Genomic DNA, 17,217 nt, shown 5'->3' with positions numbered 1-17,217 from the left:
GAACGTCCCATGTTCCTCTCTTTACACCTCCTGCATGCAACTCACAAGAGTGACACTGCATAGGCTACTGCTCTTTTTAATGCCATCTGGCAAGATAAACGTAGGTTGAACAGCTTCAATCTTCTTTCTGGTGGTAGTCAGTGATGAGGACAGACCTGAAGTTTATCTTTGATAAAAGCGTGTGTTCCTTATTGTTTTAAAGACACTCGTTAGATGTGAACCATGTGCTCAGTATCAGCCAGAGTGAGGCTATAAAGCTTATATCAACAGAATGAATCTCAAATGTTTTCTGTCATCACTTAGGATAGGAAATATGTTTGCTCAACTGCCACATCCCCCCGCGCTTATCCCTATAGATAAAATAGATGGAAACACATTAATTAATAGCAAGCTCTACCATGCAAAGAGGAAACCAGAAACACCACCACCGGACCGGATGTTATTTAACACTGCGATGCGGACCAAATATTGAAATTTGTCTGGTAGCTGAAGAGGGTACCCAGCTCAAGAGGTGCTCAAGCTCTTGCATGTTCACCAGTGTAAACACATAATTTCCCCTCAGGAATCAATAAAACATAAAATGAAAATACATTTGTAAGTAGAAAAACAAACTGATATCTGAAACTCAACTTCAACTGTGGTGAATGTGTCTTGTCTAGGTTTTATTCTTATGTGAAAAGTGATGGAAGTCATGGTAGCTGGAAGGGAGGAAACATTGCTTTGTTAGGTTGTGAAAAACGTCAGTTAAACTCTCATGTGGATCAAACAGCCACAAGTTAAAAGGACCGAATTAATAAAAAACACACATACCAATATAGATATTTTCAATACATTTTTATTTCTATAACTCCCGTGACTGAACGAGAACACCTTAGCTAAACAAATAATACATTAGCAAAAACATTGGTGCAGTAAATTGAGATGTTGTAACATTGTTTTTCACTGATTTTATTTGATACTTTGAACAGAGTACCTGGTGACTGTGATTATAACGTGTAAAACAGAGATGCCCTTTTTCAACACAACCTTAGAATGGATGCAGATCAGATTTGAACCAAACACACTACATACAGTATGTATCAGGTATTTGGTACCTACGTAGATGGTGATATGTTTCTCTTGATTAATTATGACTTAAATGCATTGTAAAAGCCACATTTACAATAAATCACAGAAAAAGTATTCTCAAAGATTACAACATTTTTGTTTCTAAAAAGAGGCGTTAGAATAAAACATCATTACAAGGTTTTCCCATATTCACCCACACTAAAAATACTGTACAGTCTCCTTTACATACATACTACATAAATACAATCACTCATACAGTAGCAACAGAGGTGTATAAATTACATTCACTAGTATTAAAAAGAAGATATTGTTTAATGTGAGGGGTTTTCACAGTTTTACTGACGACAGAAGGGTGGAGTACAGAAAGTCCAAAAATGAAGGTGTAGCATGGCCATCTTCACTCGTGGAAACAAACTTCAAATTAATTACTATCTGCTTTGGTTGATTGAATAACAAAAGAGAGGCCAAATGGAAAGGTGGATATGTAAGTAATTGTGCAGGTAAACATGTGCAACTGAAATATTTTGGTCTGATTATGGGAAAGAAGCAGTCACAGACTGCTCTGTCATGCTGAGTTGTTTTAGCTCTTAGGCAGTGGATGGGACGGGAGGGGCAAACTCTTTTTTATAATGGATTGTGAAACCTCAATTCCACAGGTGTCATACCAGTTTTGTTACACAGCTTTCTACCTGCAGCAGAACATAAAATAACAACTTGCTCATCACTGCCCTGAGTAAATTCTTCATCTTTACATATGTGGAAAAAGTCTGCCAGTATATTCCAAATGTATTTTTGTATATTTTAGTTTTAGTGGTAACACAAATATTAAATTGAGGCTAATATTACTAGAAATTCCAGACCTTATAAAGACTTTACTTCAGGATCCAAAGTCTCTCTAAAGATACAAAGGGTTTTACTTCATCTCAAGAGAATAAAAATGGTTCCATTTTGTCCTCAAACAGCACCAGAGTGCAGCCATCAGGTTGATATTGAAGATGGTGGTGCATTTTATGCACTGGAGATTTTCTGAGGAATAAACTGTCCCTTTTTGTTTGATTAGTGCAGAATTCGTTGCCACTCAGTCCTTTTTTAATTCTCCTTTCCTTCATCGAAAATCAGATAAATGCAGATTTAACAAAGCATTAACAATTACCAGTTCTTATTTTGGACTTAAAATCTCTTCCGCTAACTAAACAACCCCTGGTCCTACATTATTAACACACCCGGTTCAGCTCTCTAACCATGGTTCTACATAGGAAGTATAGCGGAGATGAAAGTTCAGTATCTTGCTTCCTGTGACTCACACAACAATACGTATGCCTTTGAACTCTCCAGGAGTAGTCATACAACCACCACAGAGGTTATATAAAGGATATCCTGATTAAACCAGATGAGTTCCTTTCAGACACAACAAACGTATGTTTCCTCTTTTTGGTCCAATTCATTCTGGGTCTTCTCTCGTCTCTTTCTCCTTAAAGCTAAAAGTCGTGAAGCAGAAGGTCAAAAACGTATCTCAACATCCTGAATGTTTCCTGTGAAGAAGAGATCACAAAAAATGTGTTCACCAGGTGAAACTTATGAAGTTTAGTCCAAGTACAAAACAAGGATGAAAGAAAGATGGATTATCTGCATAGCAAAAACCTTCATTTTCAAATCTGGATTATTGTTATCTAGATTTAACTTCTTTTTCTTTTTTTTTCTTTAACAATTTGGCTGATTAAACTGTAGTTCTAACTCTGATTTAATAACCTTTCTTTCTTTTGTGTCTTCATCTTGGCCACCAGGACGACAACAACAAGCAGTGTAAGGCCAAATGGTAGAGCAAGAAATATGTGTCTCCTTAGATCGTCAGGCTGAGTCCTGATGCTTTCTGGGGACACCGTAGCCACTGAGTTTGGATAATGCTCTTTAAAAAGACAAAGGGAGATGGTTAGTGTGAGTGGTAGTGAAAACAGTTTATTTTATTTTTTTTAAACATGCACTCCTGTCTCGATCAGTTCAGAGAAAGCTGCGCTGAAATCTCTGTGACGCTACTCTCGCTCTTGCTATGACGTTTAATAGTCCATGGCTATTGCAAATAAAGTCATAAAAAATGTAAATACATGCTAAATTTGCTTGAACAAAAAATTCAACCCTGGGGTGACTCATGTTTGCAACTTTTATCTCTTTTTGAAATAGGAAGTTTACGCAACACTGTGCGAGATTCCCTTGTTATTCTAAGATTATAACAGAAAGGCTCAATCTAAATCTCATTAAATACCCTAAGCATTTTACAGTTCTTTGTCTCTCTTGTCTGGTCTAGACAGACCTAACAAAGCATCAATTTGATGTTAATAAATCTGCTTAATGTCTTTGTTTTTCAGTATCCATTGGGTTGCGATTAACTGTACAAATTTGTCTTGCTTACAAGATAATTGTTTAAGGTCAAGTTTAATTTATTTAAAAAAAATTAAATGTTCTCTTTCTAAATGCAACATCTCTTTTAAATGATTCTACAAAGAATATGGAAAGCATGAACCCAGCAGTTTTCATTTTCATTCAGAGAGCTCAATGCTAAATTAAGCTAGTAGAACCTACTGTCTGTTACTAATTTCAGCGGCTATAGAGTCGGAGAGCTGTTATCAAGTTTTAACTAATTCTTGGTAAGAAACAGATTATATGCAGTAGCCTCACTTTAGAAGAATACAGTGTGTAACTTGTGCTTTTGCAAAGTTTTTCTCAAAAGAACCCATCTGCTGAAGCTGGCGCCATCAGCACCATCAGCTGTGTGTTAAACGCAGAACTTGATTAATTATTAAAGAAGCTAACAGAGATCATTAAACAGGTTTTTTTTTTTTTTTTAAGTTTCCATTACATCTTTGAAAAAAACTCACCCACAACAGTGACGTTGTACTCAAACAAGTGCACCTTGTTGTTTATGTCAGTGATTCTTCCGTGGAAAACACTGCTGTCTCCAACACTGAGCGGCCCAACAGTAATAGCCCCCAATGTCTCATCCAGCTGGACTTTTTCTTTGGGCCACTCCTGGTGAGGAAGCTTTAATGTCCCAGTTTCATACTGGATGATGGGCTGGTAGATTTTCTGTCCATTTGACTTGACAGACCAAAGGATCTCTGAGTCACCTTGCAGTTTTAGTGAGGGATCAGTCAGCAGCTTGATTGTTTCACCATTCTTCACTGTCACATCTTTAATTTCCCCTCGTACAAATGTTAGTGTGGCCACAACTAGAGAAAGAGAACAGGAGATGGGGATGAGAAAATGTCTTCAATAAAGGCCACAGTTTACAGCTCAATAAAACAATACCAAAAGTTTATCTTGTTGGTGATATCACTGCCTGCTGTGGATAAAGAAGTAGGTTTTTACTTGTTTTCTACAAGCATCTGACAAAACATCTCATCCTGCTGTTTTTAGATAGTCAACAGTATCACACAATGTGAATATTTCCTGTAGAAATTTAAAAAAATGTTAATTACAAGATTAATCATCTCGTTTGGCAGTTATGGTCTTCAAAATATGGCCGACTGTCTTGTTCCCTTTTATAGGTCATAACGAGACCTCACCATTTATTTCAATCTGTTTCATAAAGCAAAACGATCCCTTCATGTCAGGATTTCTGCCCCATTGAACTTACTGAGATGCTCTGCTTGAACACTGACTTGAGTAAAGCCTCTGTGTCAGTATGAGTCGACCTTAAGTCCCTTTTTTCTCAAAACTTAAAGTCAAGAAAGTCAAGTCTTTGTTGTCCTGAACTCACATTTGAATTTACACTGATTCATTAATCAACAACTTATTTTGCTTATTTTCACCATTTAACCCTCTATCGCACCTTTGCACTTTTTAGTGTTTTTGACTTTTTGTTTCTTGCATATTTTGTCCTTTTTTCATGCATATTGTTGATGATTTATTCAAGGTTGTGCATTTTTGAGTGTTCTATAATTTTGTCATGCATTTTCTATGTTTAGCATTTTGTAAACAACATAGCATGAAATACTCACGTTAAGCACCCTTCGCAATAAAAAGTGTGCATTGAAACCCATTCAAATATAAAACATGCATCTTCTCATTTCTCAACTTAATTTGAAGCATGGGGCTTTAAGTGTGTGCTCTGAGGGAGTCCCTTCCTGATTTCATTTTTACCATATATGGTAAGGGTTAAGGTTACATAGTGTGAGTATTTGACACTGAACAAAACATAATAATGCATATAAATAAATGTTGCTGCTAATATTTCACATATACCAGGCTGCAATAATCAAGCCATAAATAATCAAGTTGTCATGAAGTATATTGAAAATATATAATTTATTGTGTATTTTAGACAATAAAATAGGGTTGCATCATGACAAAAACATGGCAGTTTAAGGGTTAAAAAACAAATAAATAAATAACATTTGGTATGTATGATTAGGACTGATGTTGATTTCTAACATTATCAAAAAACAAACAAAGAAAAACCCTATAATTTATAACAATTTTAGAGCTTGAGTTTTTATTTACACTTTTTAGTGCGAAGGGTACTTAACGTAAGTATTTTAAAGCTGCATCTAAGGGTTAAAATACCTGGCTAAAGTCAAAGGTATAAGGTCAAAGCAGAGGTTGAAAGACTCTTCATTTTAAGCTGGTTCATCCCTGCACTGATTGTGTTTACGTTGCTTTCAGAACAAAACTTCAACCCAAAAATTGCAGTAGGAGACCTATTGAAAACTAAAAATATCAACATACATATTGACTGTCCCAAAAGATCAAAGACAACACGGTGATTCAGCATTTAGTTATTATTCAGTTTAGAACTGGAATAATCTGCCAAATGAGGTTAAATTAGCCCCATTCTTGACCACCTTTAAGTCCAAATTTTAAAAAAGATTAAAAACTAAACATTAATGCCATGTGATGCAGGACTACAAGGACAAGCTCTGATGACCTCACCCTCCCCTGGCTGCACCAGCTCAAAGATTTCCTCATAAGCACAAACTCCAACAGCACTCTGCGATGTGCTCACTTGTGACAGAGCCACAAAAAGAATGAATGTTTCAAAATGAGGAAGGAAAGGAAATTCAATTGAAACATATAGAATAAATACTATTCCATAGTAGTGAAAGAAATGATGTAGGGGCATCAATTAACCTGTAGGAAAAGGGAGGGGGGGAAAAGAACGAGAGCCGAGGGACCAGGGAACAGGTGAAGGAAAAAAAAGAGAGTTCAGTGACAGGGAAAAGTTTTTCTGCAGCTGACAATTAAATTTCATATGCTGTTGGGGTTTAAGGTGTTTAGAAAAAATAAACAGCGGAATATGAAAGGATCAAATCCACGAACGGGAAAATAAGGATTTCCGACTTTTTTCATTCATTCCTGGACACGCGGCACGTGGCTGAGGAAAAGTTTGGCAATACCAGGGAACGGGACATTTTCTTTCCAAGGATCCAGGTGACATCGTTTTTGTTTCCCTTATTTGTGGCCTGCGTTGGAATAACCCTGTTTGGATTATTATTTTTTTGGATTACGTCGCTTATTTTTGATGACTAAACGTTTGGGATGCGCATACGGTCGCACCGACGGAGGATTTATTTTTGGATAAACTGAGACTAAGAGGCCGTAAAATATGAACTTTTGTTGGCTTTATGTGGTTTTCGTTTGGGGTATTGTTGAAGGAATTTGTGGGGGTTTGTTAGGGCAAGTGAAGTGATTATTTGGGGCGTTATTAATTGTTTTGTTTTGTTTATGATCAATCGCATGACAGATGGGATAATCCCGACAATAATTAAATTGAATTGAGTTTGGACAAATGGTTTAATTGTGGGTTTAGTTACATTAACGACAAGTTTTCTGATTTAAGTTAATCCTTCCCTGAATCCCTTGTGTGAGTTAATACAACCCTTAAGGGGTGAGTGTTACACACTCTCTCTCTCTCTGATTCACACACACATCTATTGTAGTCTATCGCATTAGATATGCAAATGAAAGTCTCATTTAATCTAAAAATGCTATTCGATGACCACTCAACTGAGCCACAGCAGCCCGAGAGCAAGATTAAATAAGTAAGAAAGCCCAAAGAGTTTCAAGTGAACATCATTAAAGGAGAGGTGGCTGTGAATTTGTGTTTGTTTAACTTTACTGAAGACAGTGAATTAAAATACTAACATACATCAAACGGACAAACTAACAACAATAAGCTCAATGGTCAGTAAGGTAAAGAATAACATGAGGCTGAAACTGCAAAATGTTTAAACATATGGGTCCGAAATTAACTTTTTGACCCACATGGTGGGTAGATGCAAATTCACCAGCAAAGCCTAACCCGGCTGAAATAACAAATGTTGTCTTTTTGTCTTAAACACTTTAGTTACAGCACACTCATTGAGTTAATAAGGTCTTATGTTCTGTTGAATCAGAGACGTAAGTGAAAGATTGAAAAATATCATTTAAGACAATTAAGAAATTATGAAAAGCACATTTCCCGATTCGGTCTGTATGGGATCAATACTGTCTCAATAATCAGGGGCGCATTGTGGCTGGTGCTTCTGTGTGTCTCAGCCTGCCTCCGCGATCTTCAGTCGCTGTCACAGAGAGAGGCGCAGGGAAAGTACCCCACACCATCCTGCGATCACACAGCGCAAGCTTTGCTTTTTGTGGTTACCTCTGATAATGTCGTAATACAGCACAGCTTTATGTTATGTTATATATATGGGGGGGGGGGGGGGGGGGGGGGAGAGAGAGAACGTGACAGCTACTTCGTGTCACACTTTGAGTCATTGTAGTCAGATACAACCATACAACTCTGAATTTCTCCATAAGGCTGTCAATGCTGTGGACCCGCATGCTGAACCTTACCGTGCCAGAGCACATATCAAGTGTGCCAAAGCCAAGGGAGCAAATGATAGTCTGACTCCTTTTCTTTCACACTCACAAACACACCTGCCCACACAGCTACAGCTGACAGAGTTCTTACCCCAATATTTCAAACGTAGTGTTTTACACCTGCTATTGAGAAAACTTTAAATTTGAAATCGAACTTGCGGCCAGATTTTACTTCAAATAGCGATTAAGTTAATGGGTTTGTAAAATATCCGAGTAGGCTACTTACGAAAAACAGCGAGGAAAAGCATTGTGATAGTGGAGCAGCAGCGAAGTGAAGACCGGCAACTATGCGGGTGCAACTAACTAACTCTGGAATAGCCGCTGTATAAGAGGATGTTCGCTGTGCTACAGCACCGCCCCGCTGACTAAAACGTATGCTCAGGGACCGTCTACAAATTGCAACACCAGAAAAAGCTTTAAAAAAAATCAAAATCAAAAACTTCATACAGGAGAGTTGTAGTTTCGTAAAAAAATCCTGTTACACATAAGTGATGTCTTTTAATCTACGTCTAACATAACTAAGTATTGTAGTATATTCAAGAGGAGTTCATAGGCTACTTATAAATGTGTGATGAGTCTTCTGACAGACACAGATTTCCTGGTCAAAACCTAGACATTTATGCAACATATTTTATTTAACTTGTTTTTGAGCCAGTTTAAATGTCTTTTCAAAAATGCATTGTCATCTTTTCGAGGAGAAATGCTTGCTGGGTAGCCTATACTTAAACTGGATACCAATTTCTCATCAGTAACCTGACAGGCATAGCTCCCAACATGTATTAGATATTTTTCTAAACTAAAGAAAACTTTGAGGATATGGAGCCCGACTGCATCTCACACAGACTAAATAGAGCGGACAACCAAACACAGGTTAGACCAACAAGAAACGTATATTTATAGGGCGGCTGTGTGTGTGTGTGTGTGTGTGTGTGTGTGTGTGTGTGTGTGTGTGTGTGTGTGTGTGTGTGTGTGTGTGTGTGTGTGTGTGTGTGTGTGTGTGTGTGTGTGTGTGTGTGTGTGTGTGTGGCTCAGTTGGTAGAGTCATCGTCCCTCAATTGGAAGGTCGAGGGTTCGATCCCCATGCAACATGTCGCAGGAGTTTGGGGTTAAGTCGGACATCGGACATGTCCCTGCTGCGCCAGGGCGTGAATGGATAGGCCACATAACCAGTGAGTGGGTAGGTGTGATCTGCGGTTTAAAAGTGCTTTGAGTAGTCAGAAGACTAGAAAAGCGTCTACTCAGCAATCAGGGGCGCGTTGTGGCTGGTGCTTCTGTGTGTCTCAGCCTGCCTCCGCGATCTTCAGTCGCTGTCACAGAGAGAGGCGCGGGGAAAGTACCCCACACCATTTCCCGACTGTCCATCCTGCGATCACACACCGCGCTTATTGCGGTTACCTCTAATAATGTCGTAATACAGCGGGGGGGGGGCAAGGAGAACCTGAGAGCTACGTCGTGTCACACTTTGAGTCATTGTAGTCAGATACAACCATAAAACTCTGAATTTCTCCATAAGGCTGTCAATGCTGTGGACCCGCATGCTGAACCTTACCGTGCCAGAGCACAAATCAAGTGTGCCAAAGCCAAGGGAGCAAATGATAGTCTGACTCCTTTTCTTTCACACTCACAAACACACCAGAAAACTTTAAATTTGAAATCGAACCTGCGGCCAGATTTTACTTCAAATAGCGATTAAGTTAATGGGTTTGTAAAATATCCGAGTAGGCTACTTACGAAAAACAGCGAGGAAAAGCATTGTGATCTCCATTGTGATAGTGGAGCAGCAGAGAAGAGAAGACCGGCAACTATGCGGGTGCAACTAACTAACTCTGGAATAGCCGCTGTATAAGAGGATGTTCGCTGTGCTACAGCACCGCCCCGCTGACTAAAACGTATGCTCAGGGACCGTCTACAAATTGCAACACCAGAAAAAGCTTTAAAAAAAATCAAAATCAAAAACTTCATACAGGAGAGTTGTAGTTTCGTAAAAAAATCCTGTTACACATAAGTGATGTCTTTTAATCTACGTCTAACATAACTAAGTATTGTAGTATATTCAAGAGGAGTTCATAGGCTACTTATAAATGTGTGATGAGTCTTCTGACAGACACAGATTTCCTGGTCAAAACCTAGACATTTATGCAACATATTTTATTTAACTTGTTTTTGAGCCAGTTTAAATGTCTTTTCAAAAATGCATTGTCATCTTTTCGAGGAGAAATGCTTGCTGGGTAGCCTATACTTAAACTGGATACCAATTTCTCATCAGTAACCTGACAGGCATAGCTCCCAACATGTATTAGATATTTTTCTAAACTAAAGAAAACTTTGAGGATATGGAGCCCGACTGCATCTCACACAGACTAAATAGAGCGGACAACCAAACACAGGTGAGACCAACAAGAAACGTATATTTATAGGGCGGCTGTGTGTGTGTGTGTGTGTGTGTGTGTGCGTGTGTGTGCGTGTGTGTGTGTGTGTGGCTCAGTTGGTAGAGTCATCGTCCCTCAATTGGAAGGTCGAGGGTTCGATCCCCATGCAACATGTCGCAGGAGTTTGGGGTTAAGTCGGACATCGGACATGTCCCTGCTGCGCCAGGGCGTGAATGGATAGGCCACATAACCAGTGAATGGGTAGGTGTGATCTGCGGTTTAAAAGTGCTTTGAGTAGTCAGAAGACTAGAAAAGCGTCTACTCAGCAATCAGGGGCGCGTTGTGGCTGGTGCTTCTGTGTGTCTCAGCCTGCCTCCGCGATCTTCAGTCGCTGTCACAGAGAGAGGCGCGGGGAAAGTACCCCACACCATTTCCCGACTGTCCATCCTGCGATCACACACCGCGCTTTTTGCGGTTACCTCTAATAATGTCGTAATACAGCACAGATTTTACTTCAAATAGCGATTAAGTTAATGGGTTTGTAAAATATCCGAGTAGGCTACTTACGAAAAACAGCGAGGAAAAGCATTGTGATCTCCATTGTGATAGTGGAGCAGCAGAGAAGAGAAGACCGGCAACCAACTGTGACTCTTGAGCAGTCGCAAAGTTTCCGGAGCCAAGGGAGAGGGGAGAGGGGTGTGTCTGTGTGTGTGTGTGTGTGTGTGTGTGTGTGTGTGTGTGTGTGTGTGTGTGTGTGTGTGTGTGTGTGTGTGTGTGTGTGTGTGTGTGTGTGTGCGCGCATCTGAGTGTCTGCTTGAGATCTAAAGGATATAAGAAGGTGGGGGAGCATCAGGAGTGGAAAAGTACAGGAGGGGGGGAGGGGGGGAGGGGGGACCCTGTTTGTGCGTGTGCCTAAGCACCTGTGTTACAACTAGTGTAACTGATAAAAGTTTACTCTATGGCACCACTTAAAAGATAATGTTATATTAAGCTGGTAGTATCAGTCTCTTAAGAAGTAAGCGATACTGAGGCACTGTTAACTCTTCAACACATTGTCAGAAACCGACTGACCATAATATTTGACATTATGACACCAAAACTATGCGTAATAATATATATAACGATCATGTTCATTCATGATTAAACGTTTATTTTACCATTTCTAACTACTGTAGGCTACATACAAGCCAGTAGCCCGTCTCGTTACGTTGGCCTACCGCAACATATCATACGGGCTACCAATATTAAATAACATGTAAACCGTAACCGTACACAAAAATATAAAATATGTTCATTCATCATTATCGCGTATTTACAACACAGGCAAAGTAATGTATAATAACTACACCGTAAAAACGAAAACTTAAAATTGCTCACCTTACAATGATTTTTAAGTAATCTGAACAAAAAATATTAAATTGTAGTGCAAACAATGGAATATTAATTATTTCAACTAACATTATCAAGTTTGTTGTGAAAGGTTGGCCTTACTACATACTATGTGTTGGCAAAACTCAAAATGCCTTGTTGGATCACAGCCAACAGTTACTGAGGCCAGGGTCAAGTCTGTGCGCAAAACTGCGCATGCTTCCCTGAATGTACGGGGTCTCCTGAACAACTTTCCAGTCGCCACATGTCAAACCTTCTTTCCCGGTCCTCCTCCGCGGAGCATTCAACGTCAAGTATTACAGGTAAATGTTTTGTTTAAATACGTTAACTTTATGTTCAGAAATGTACTTAATTCGTTGTGCTGTCGGTATGTAAACCTGCACTGTGACATAGTTAAGAAAGCAACATATGTCAGCGCATTATTACTCATAATATTTGTATACTGTGTTAGGTTGTAGCTAACGCTAGCTAATGTGTTACTTTATGGCTAACGCTAGCAAATGTGTTAGGTTGTAGCTAACGCTAGCTAATGTGTTACTTTATGGCTAACGCTAGCTAATGTGTTAGGTTGTGGCTGACGCTAGCTAATGTGTTAGGTTGTGGCTAACGCTAGCGAATGTGTTACTTTATGGCTAACGCTAGCTAATGTGTTAGGTTGTGGCTAACGCTAGCTAATGTGTTAGGTTGTAGCTAACGCTAGCTAATGTGTTACTTTATGGTTAACGCTAGCTAATGTGTTAGGTTGTGGCTGACGCTAGCTAATGTGTTAGGTTGTGGCTAACGCTAGCGAATGTGTTACTTTATGGCTAACGCTAGCTAATGTGTTAGGTTGTGGCTAACGCTAGCTAATGTGTTAGGTTGTGGCTGACGCTAGCTAATGTGTTAGGTTGTGGCTAACGCTAGCTAATGTGTTAGGTTGACCAGAGCTCACACACGCATACTTACTGCAATGTAACTTATTAAAAGGCGGCCTAAAATGGCTTTATCATGGTGAATTAGCAACAGACATTAGCTAGGCTAAATTTCACGGGGTGTATGGTCTCTGGGATTACGGGAGTCCAGCGATAACCTTTCATCCAGTTACTGGATTTCCTCCAGACATTTGACATGATTTCTTTGAAGGTGTTGTCCCTGTTGAACTGTCTTTGTGTTTGAAAGAATTTACGAGAAAAGGCTTCATTACATTTGATGGACTGAATAGCTGCATAAAATTGTTCCCATACAAATTTTCTGACAAGGTAAACAAGCCACAACAAATTACAAAAGCAAGCTTTGCTCAGGGAATGGCAATGGACATGAAAATTTTGCACTGTTACGTTTACTACCTCTTATGGTTGGGAGCTGTATTCCAGAGCAAGAACCATCGTGGGAAATTTTGATGGACCTTAAAGAGATCGTTGAAATTGTCCTTTCTACTACACTGTCAGAGGAAATACTGTGTTACTTGGAGACAAAAATTTCTGACCATCGAAAACTGCTTATTGATACATTCCCTGACTTCAAGTTGCTGCCGAAGCATCACTTTATTGAACATTATGTGCATCTTACACGCTGCTTTGGACCTCTAGTGGACTTGTGGACTATTCGATTTGAGGCCAAGCATGGCTTTTTCAAAAAAGTTGTGCATGATGTTATGAATTTCAAGAATGTGCTTCTTACACTTTCTTCTAAGCATCAACAAATGTTTGCTTACTACGTTGATAGCCAAAGTCTGTTCAACCGGAAACTGTACATTGGCAATGTTGACATAGTTATAAAATCCTCATTACCAGAAAAACTCAGGACTGTGATCGAAAAAACCTACCCACATCAAGAAACTGTGACCTTTGCCAGAGATGTCATTTTGTATGGGACCCGATATGTAAAGGGCATGGTAGTTTCAGCTGGGCAATGCAGTGGACTGCCAGACTTTTACAAAATACTGGACATTGTGGTTGACTGTGAGAAAGTGTTCTTTGTTACTACAAAGCTCTCTTCTTGGTTCATGGAACATTACAGGTCTTACCAAATCATTGAGAGTGGCTATGCAGACATAGAAATCCTGGATCCAGAGGCTTTGAATGATTATCATCCATTAGCTGTGTACCCAGTAGCTGGAAAGTGGATGGTGACCCCAAGGACGTGTCTGCTGCATTTAGTGTAATGGTATGTATTATGGATGTGCATTGTAAATTGATTATTGCAGTTTACCTGCATGTTTTAGATGTTTCGCTCTCCCAACACCCTGATTCAAATGAGTGTCATTATCATGCTTCCTCAAAGCTGGATGACGAACTGATCATTTCTGTCAGGTGTGTTGGAAGAGGGAAACATCTAAAACATGTAGGATAGTGTGCCCAAGGGACCTGGATTGGGAAACACTTATTGTATTCTTAAAGCACCATGTTTATTTTTTCTAATTATAATTTTTGTGTTTCATTTCACAGGCTTTGTTGTTGCGAGTAAACGTGAACCCCAAGTACATCCGGAAAGTTCATCTTGCGACAATTCCCGAATCTGTAGAGGCACTCCAGAATGAACTGCGCGAAAAACTGCAGCTTAATGGAGAATTTGCTTTACAGTATGAAGACCCGGATTTCGGTAATGGACTTTGTAATTTGATTGACATTGCAGAGTTGCCCGCTGAAAGGGCTGTCCTACACATTGTTTGGAATACCGTGGAATCCCACACACCATCCTGTTCATCCATCTCATCCCTTGATACAGCCAGCCTCAGTTCTCCATCCTCTTCCAGCAGCTCATCTTGTAGTATTCAGACCTATATGAGATGCACATCACAGTGGCCTACTCCTTTTCTGATTCCCTCTTTCTCTTATGATGTAGAGCTAAAACTCCGTAAGAGCAATGAGGTATATGGAAAAACTGGGAAATGTCTAAATGTAACAAGAGATGTAAAAATGGAAATATTGGACAAGCTGGCACAAGAAATGTTTGCCCTGAAAGCCTACCCTGTAAAACAGCAAATTGAATCAGTAGCTGCTGAACTCATCAGCAAACACCCATGTCTTAGGGAGCCTGGTGGTGGCACGGGTTATGATGGATGGACAACGAGCTTAAAATACAAGCTGGGAAACTATCGATCAAAGTTGCGCGAGGCTGGGTGCAATGAGGTCATTGTAAACAGGAAAAGAGGGAGGGATGAAGACTCTGATGAGAGTAGGTTTTCTTTGAAGAAACCAAAGCGAGGAGAAGTCAATCACGTTCCTGATCACCCGGAAAACTACGATGATGCTGCGTTGGAAGACCAAAGATGTGTCCTGGTAGATGCAGTGAAAAGAAAGGACAAAGACATGGACCTCATACGACAAAAGATGGACCTCACTTTCTCCCATAGGAGAAAGGAGATTGTGGAGTTGCAGCCCATGGTCCTAGAAGTCCAGGAGAGATGGCCTGCACTATTTCTTGAAGAACAGGCAAGAGGGATATTTGTTTAATACATAGTCTGTTTGATTCTGAATGTTGTTCTGTAAAGCTACATTGGCATATTCAAATTGGTATGGAGTAATTGTTTATTCCCAAAAGTGTTTGACTGAGTGATTTAACAATTATCAGAATGTTTTTTAGGGGAGGTTTTCACAAAATAACTTGTTCATTAAATGTTGCGCCATCTTGAATTTCCCTCGGGATCAATAAAGTATCTATCTATCTATCTATCCATTTCTATTTTGTACAGATTTGTAAGGAGTTCTACCGTGTCACCACCAAGGACCTGTTGGAGACCTTTAGAGCAGCGTTAGACCAGTTCTCTTCTCGACTGCTGAAGCTGTACCGTGCCAGGAGGGGAGCCTTTGGTCAAGACATGGGAAACTTGTTGGATACGCTTGATGAAAAGGTATAAAAGTATCTGTATGTATATATGTATATATAATCTCATCACTTCTCTAACCAAAAATCTACTGCTTTACTTTTATTGTGTGATCCAGACATCTGACATTGCACTGCATCGAAGGACAACGTGCCTTGAAGGTCTGCCCATATTTGTTCGGGACTATTCAGACAAACTATTCCTGACATGCCTGGTGAGTACAGTACGGGGCTTTTACCTGGGTTACAGGGTGCATGTTATCTGTAATCTCTACTGTTTAGTCTTCTATGCCTATTGTCTGGGGCAAGGAAAGTGCTTTAAAATTAAACTAGAATCACATCATGAGCAGGTCACTATGGAAAAAGTTTCATTTTTTTCCATCTTAATGATATCAATTGTTATGACCATATGACAATGTTTCCAGTGTAGTCTCCTGATATTGGCTTCAGCCTGAATAAACCATCACAGCATATAGAATATACTCTGACTAAACCTATATTTATTTGAAATGGGAAAACTTTGAAAAGATCTACAAATGTATAATGAACAGCAAATAAAAATATGATCTTATACACTATTACAAAAACAGTCTGCTTTTTATTTCCCCCAGCTGTCCCTCTCTTTCAGAACTTTTGTCACCTGTGACACTTTACAGCAGAAGATGGGTGTGTGCGAGCAAGCTAGAACTACAGACTGACTGGCTGTTATGTCTATTGCCGCTGTGTGATTGGCTGTTAGATATGTTAATATTGAGTAAAATGTCAAAAAGCTAATATTAATTATATAATGTGAGTTCAGTATTGTTTATTGGCTCAGCTCCACATGATGCTACTAAACTATTATCAGTATTCAATAGACAAGTGTTTAACTGTGTTGTGTTACGCTTGTCAATGTGGTTTTGTTACACGAGTATTCAATCTGAATGTGGCACAACTTTCTGGTTTCAGGACACCGATCCAGAAGACAAGCAGACCAGAGGTGTCAAGATGGGTATCCTCACTGTTCTCGTAGATGATTCACCTACCTCACTGCCCACAGTCAACAGTATTGCCATTGTGTTGGAAGAGGTCATTGTTCTTGCAGATCTTCCAGATATCCCCACTGCATTTGCCTACCTCTTTGGTCTGCTCTATGCCTTGAACATGGAGTTCCCAAAAGAACTCAAGTACACTTTTGAGGCTATTCAGCACATTTTCATGGAGCTTTCTACTAGTTGCTCACAGCGTGTCCGGAGCTTGAAAACAAAGCTTTTGCTCTAAGTTAGAAGTTGGGTGTTCTTGTTAGGGACTCAGGACCCACATTTATGTTTTTATGGTTATTGTGCAGCCATTTGAGATGGGCCTGTTTTTCAGTTGAAAATAAAGAGCACTATTTTGTGGTGTTCATGTTTAAAATAGACATGTTATTATGACTTGTTACATTATTACAAAAGATAATTGACATGACTTGGAGATGCCTGTTTTTCTGTTGAAAAACACCATTGCACACTGCTAGTGTGACATTATTTTGTTTGCATTCTGTTGCATCATGTTTAAAGTAGACATGTTAATTGACCCGTTTGTTTTTTTGACAATAGATAATTGACATGAGTTAGAGATGGGCCTGTTTTTTGTTGTCGAGCCTAACCTCAAAGATGTGTGTATTTTCAATATGTTACTAAAGTACACTATTGCACACTGCTAGTGTGGTGTTATTTTGTGTCCATGTTTAAAATAGACATGTTAATTGACC

At 39.4% G+C, this 17,217-nt stretch overlaps 2 protein-coding genes across 4 annotated transcripts in view; one reads left to right on the top strand and one right to left on the bottom strand.

Moving 5' to 3' along the window:
- Positions 1–819: 819 nt before the first annotated feature.
- Positions 820–17,217, bottom strand: part of LOC306820542 (uncharacterized protein) — a 36,180-nt gene continuing 19,782 nt past the window's right edge. The window contains exons 1-4 of one of the 3 annotated variants that reach the window (XR_013778681.1): positions 8,150–8,171; positions 3,942–4,292; positions 2,818–2,974; positions 820–2,600 (exon numbers count right to left, since the gene is read on the bottom strand). Coding sequence is in view for 1 of the 3 variants with exons in the window: in XM_079338421.1 (XP_079194547.1) it covers positions 2,582–2,600; positions 2,818–2,974; positions 3,942–4,292; positions 9,655–9,688 (561 nt within the window). In the remaining 2 variants the exon portion in view is untranslated. Of the gene's footprint in view, positions 2,601–2,817; positions 2,975–3,941; positions 4,293–8,149; positions 8,172–9,654; positions 9,717–17,217 lie in introns of those variants that run through there. The other 2 variants (XM_079338421.1, XR_013778680.1) reach the window with 2 other exon arrangements.
- Positions 13,383–17,165, top strand: LOC306820468 (uncharacterized protein). The gene is made up of 5 exons (XM_079338317.1): positions 13,383–13,826; positions 14,108–15,094; positions 15,355–15,513; positions 15,605–15,700; positions 16,434–17,165. The coding sequence occupies exons 1-5, from the start codon at positions 13,824–13,826 to the stop codon at positions 16,743–16,745; spliced, it is 1,557 nt and encodes a 518-aa protein (XP_079194443.1). The 5' UTR covers positions 13,383–13,823; the 3' UTR covers positions 16,746–17,165.

This window comes from Symphodus melops, assembly GCF_947650265.1.
Source record: "Symphodus melops genome assembly, chromosome: 2".
Lineage (NCBI taxonomy): Eukaryota > Metazoa > Chordata > Actinopteri > Labriformes > Labridae > Symphodus > Symphodus melops.
Note: the sequence above shows the minus strand (reverse complement) of the source record. Positions and strands in the feature narration are given on the sequence as shown.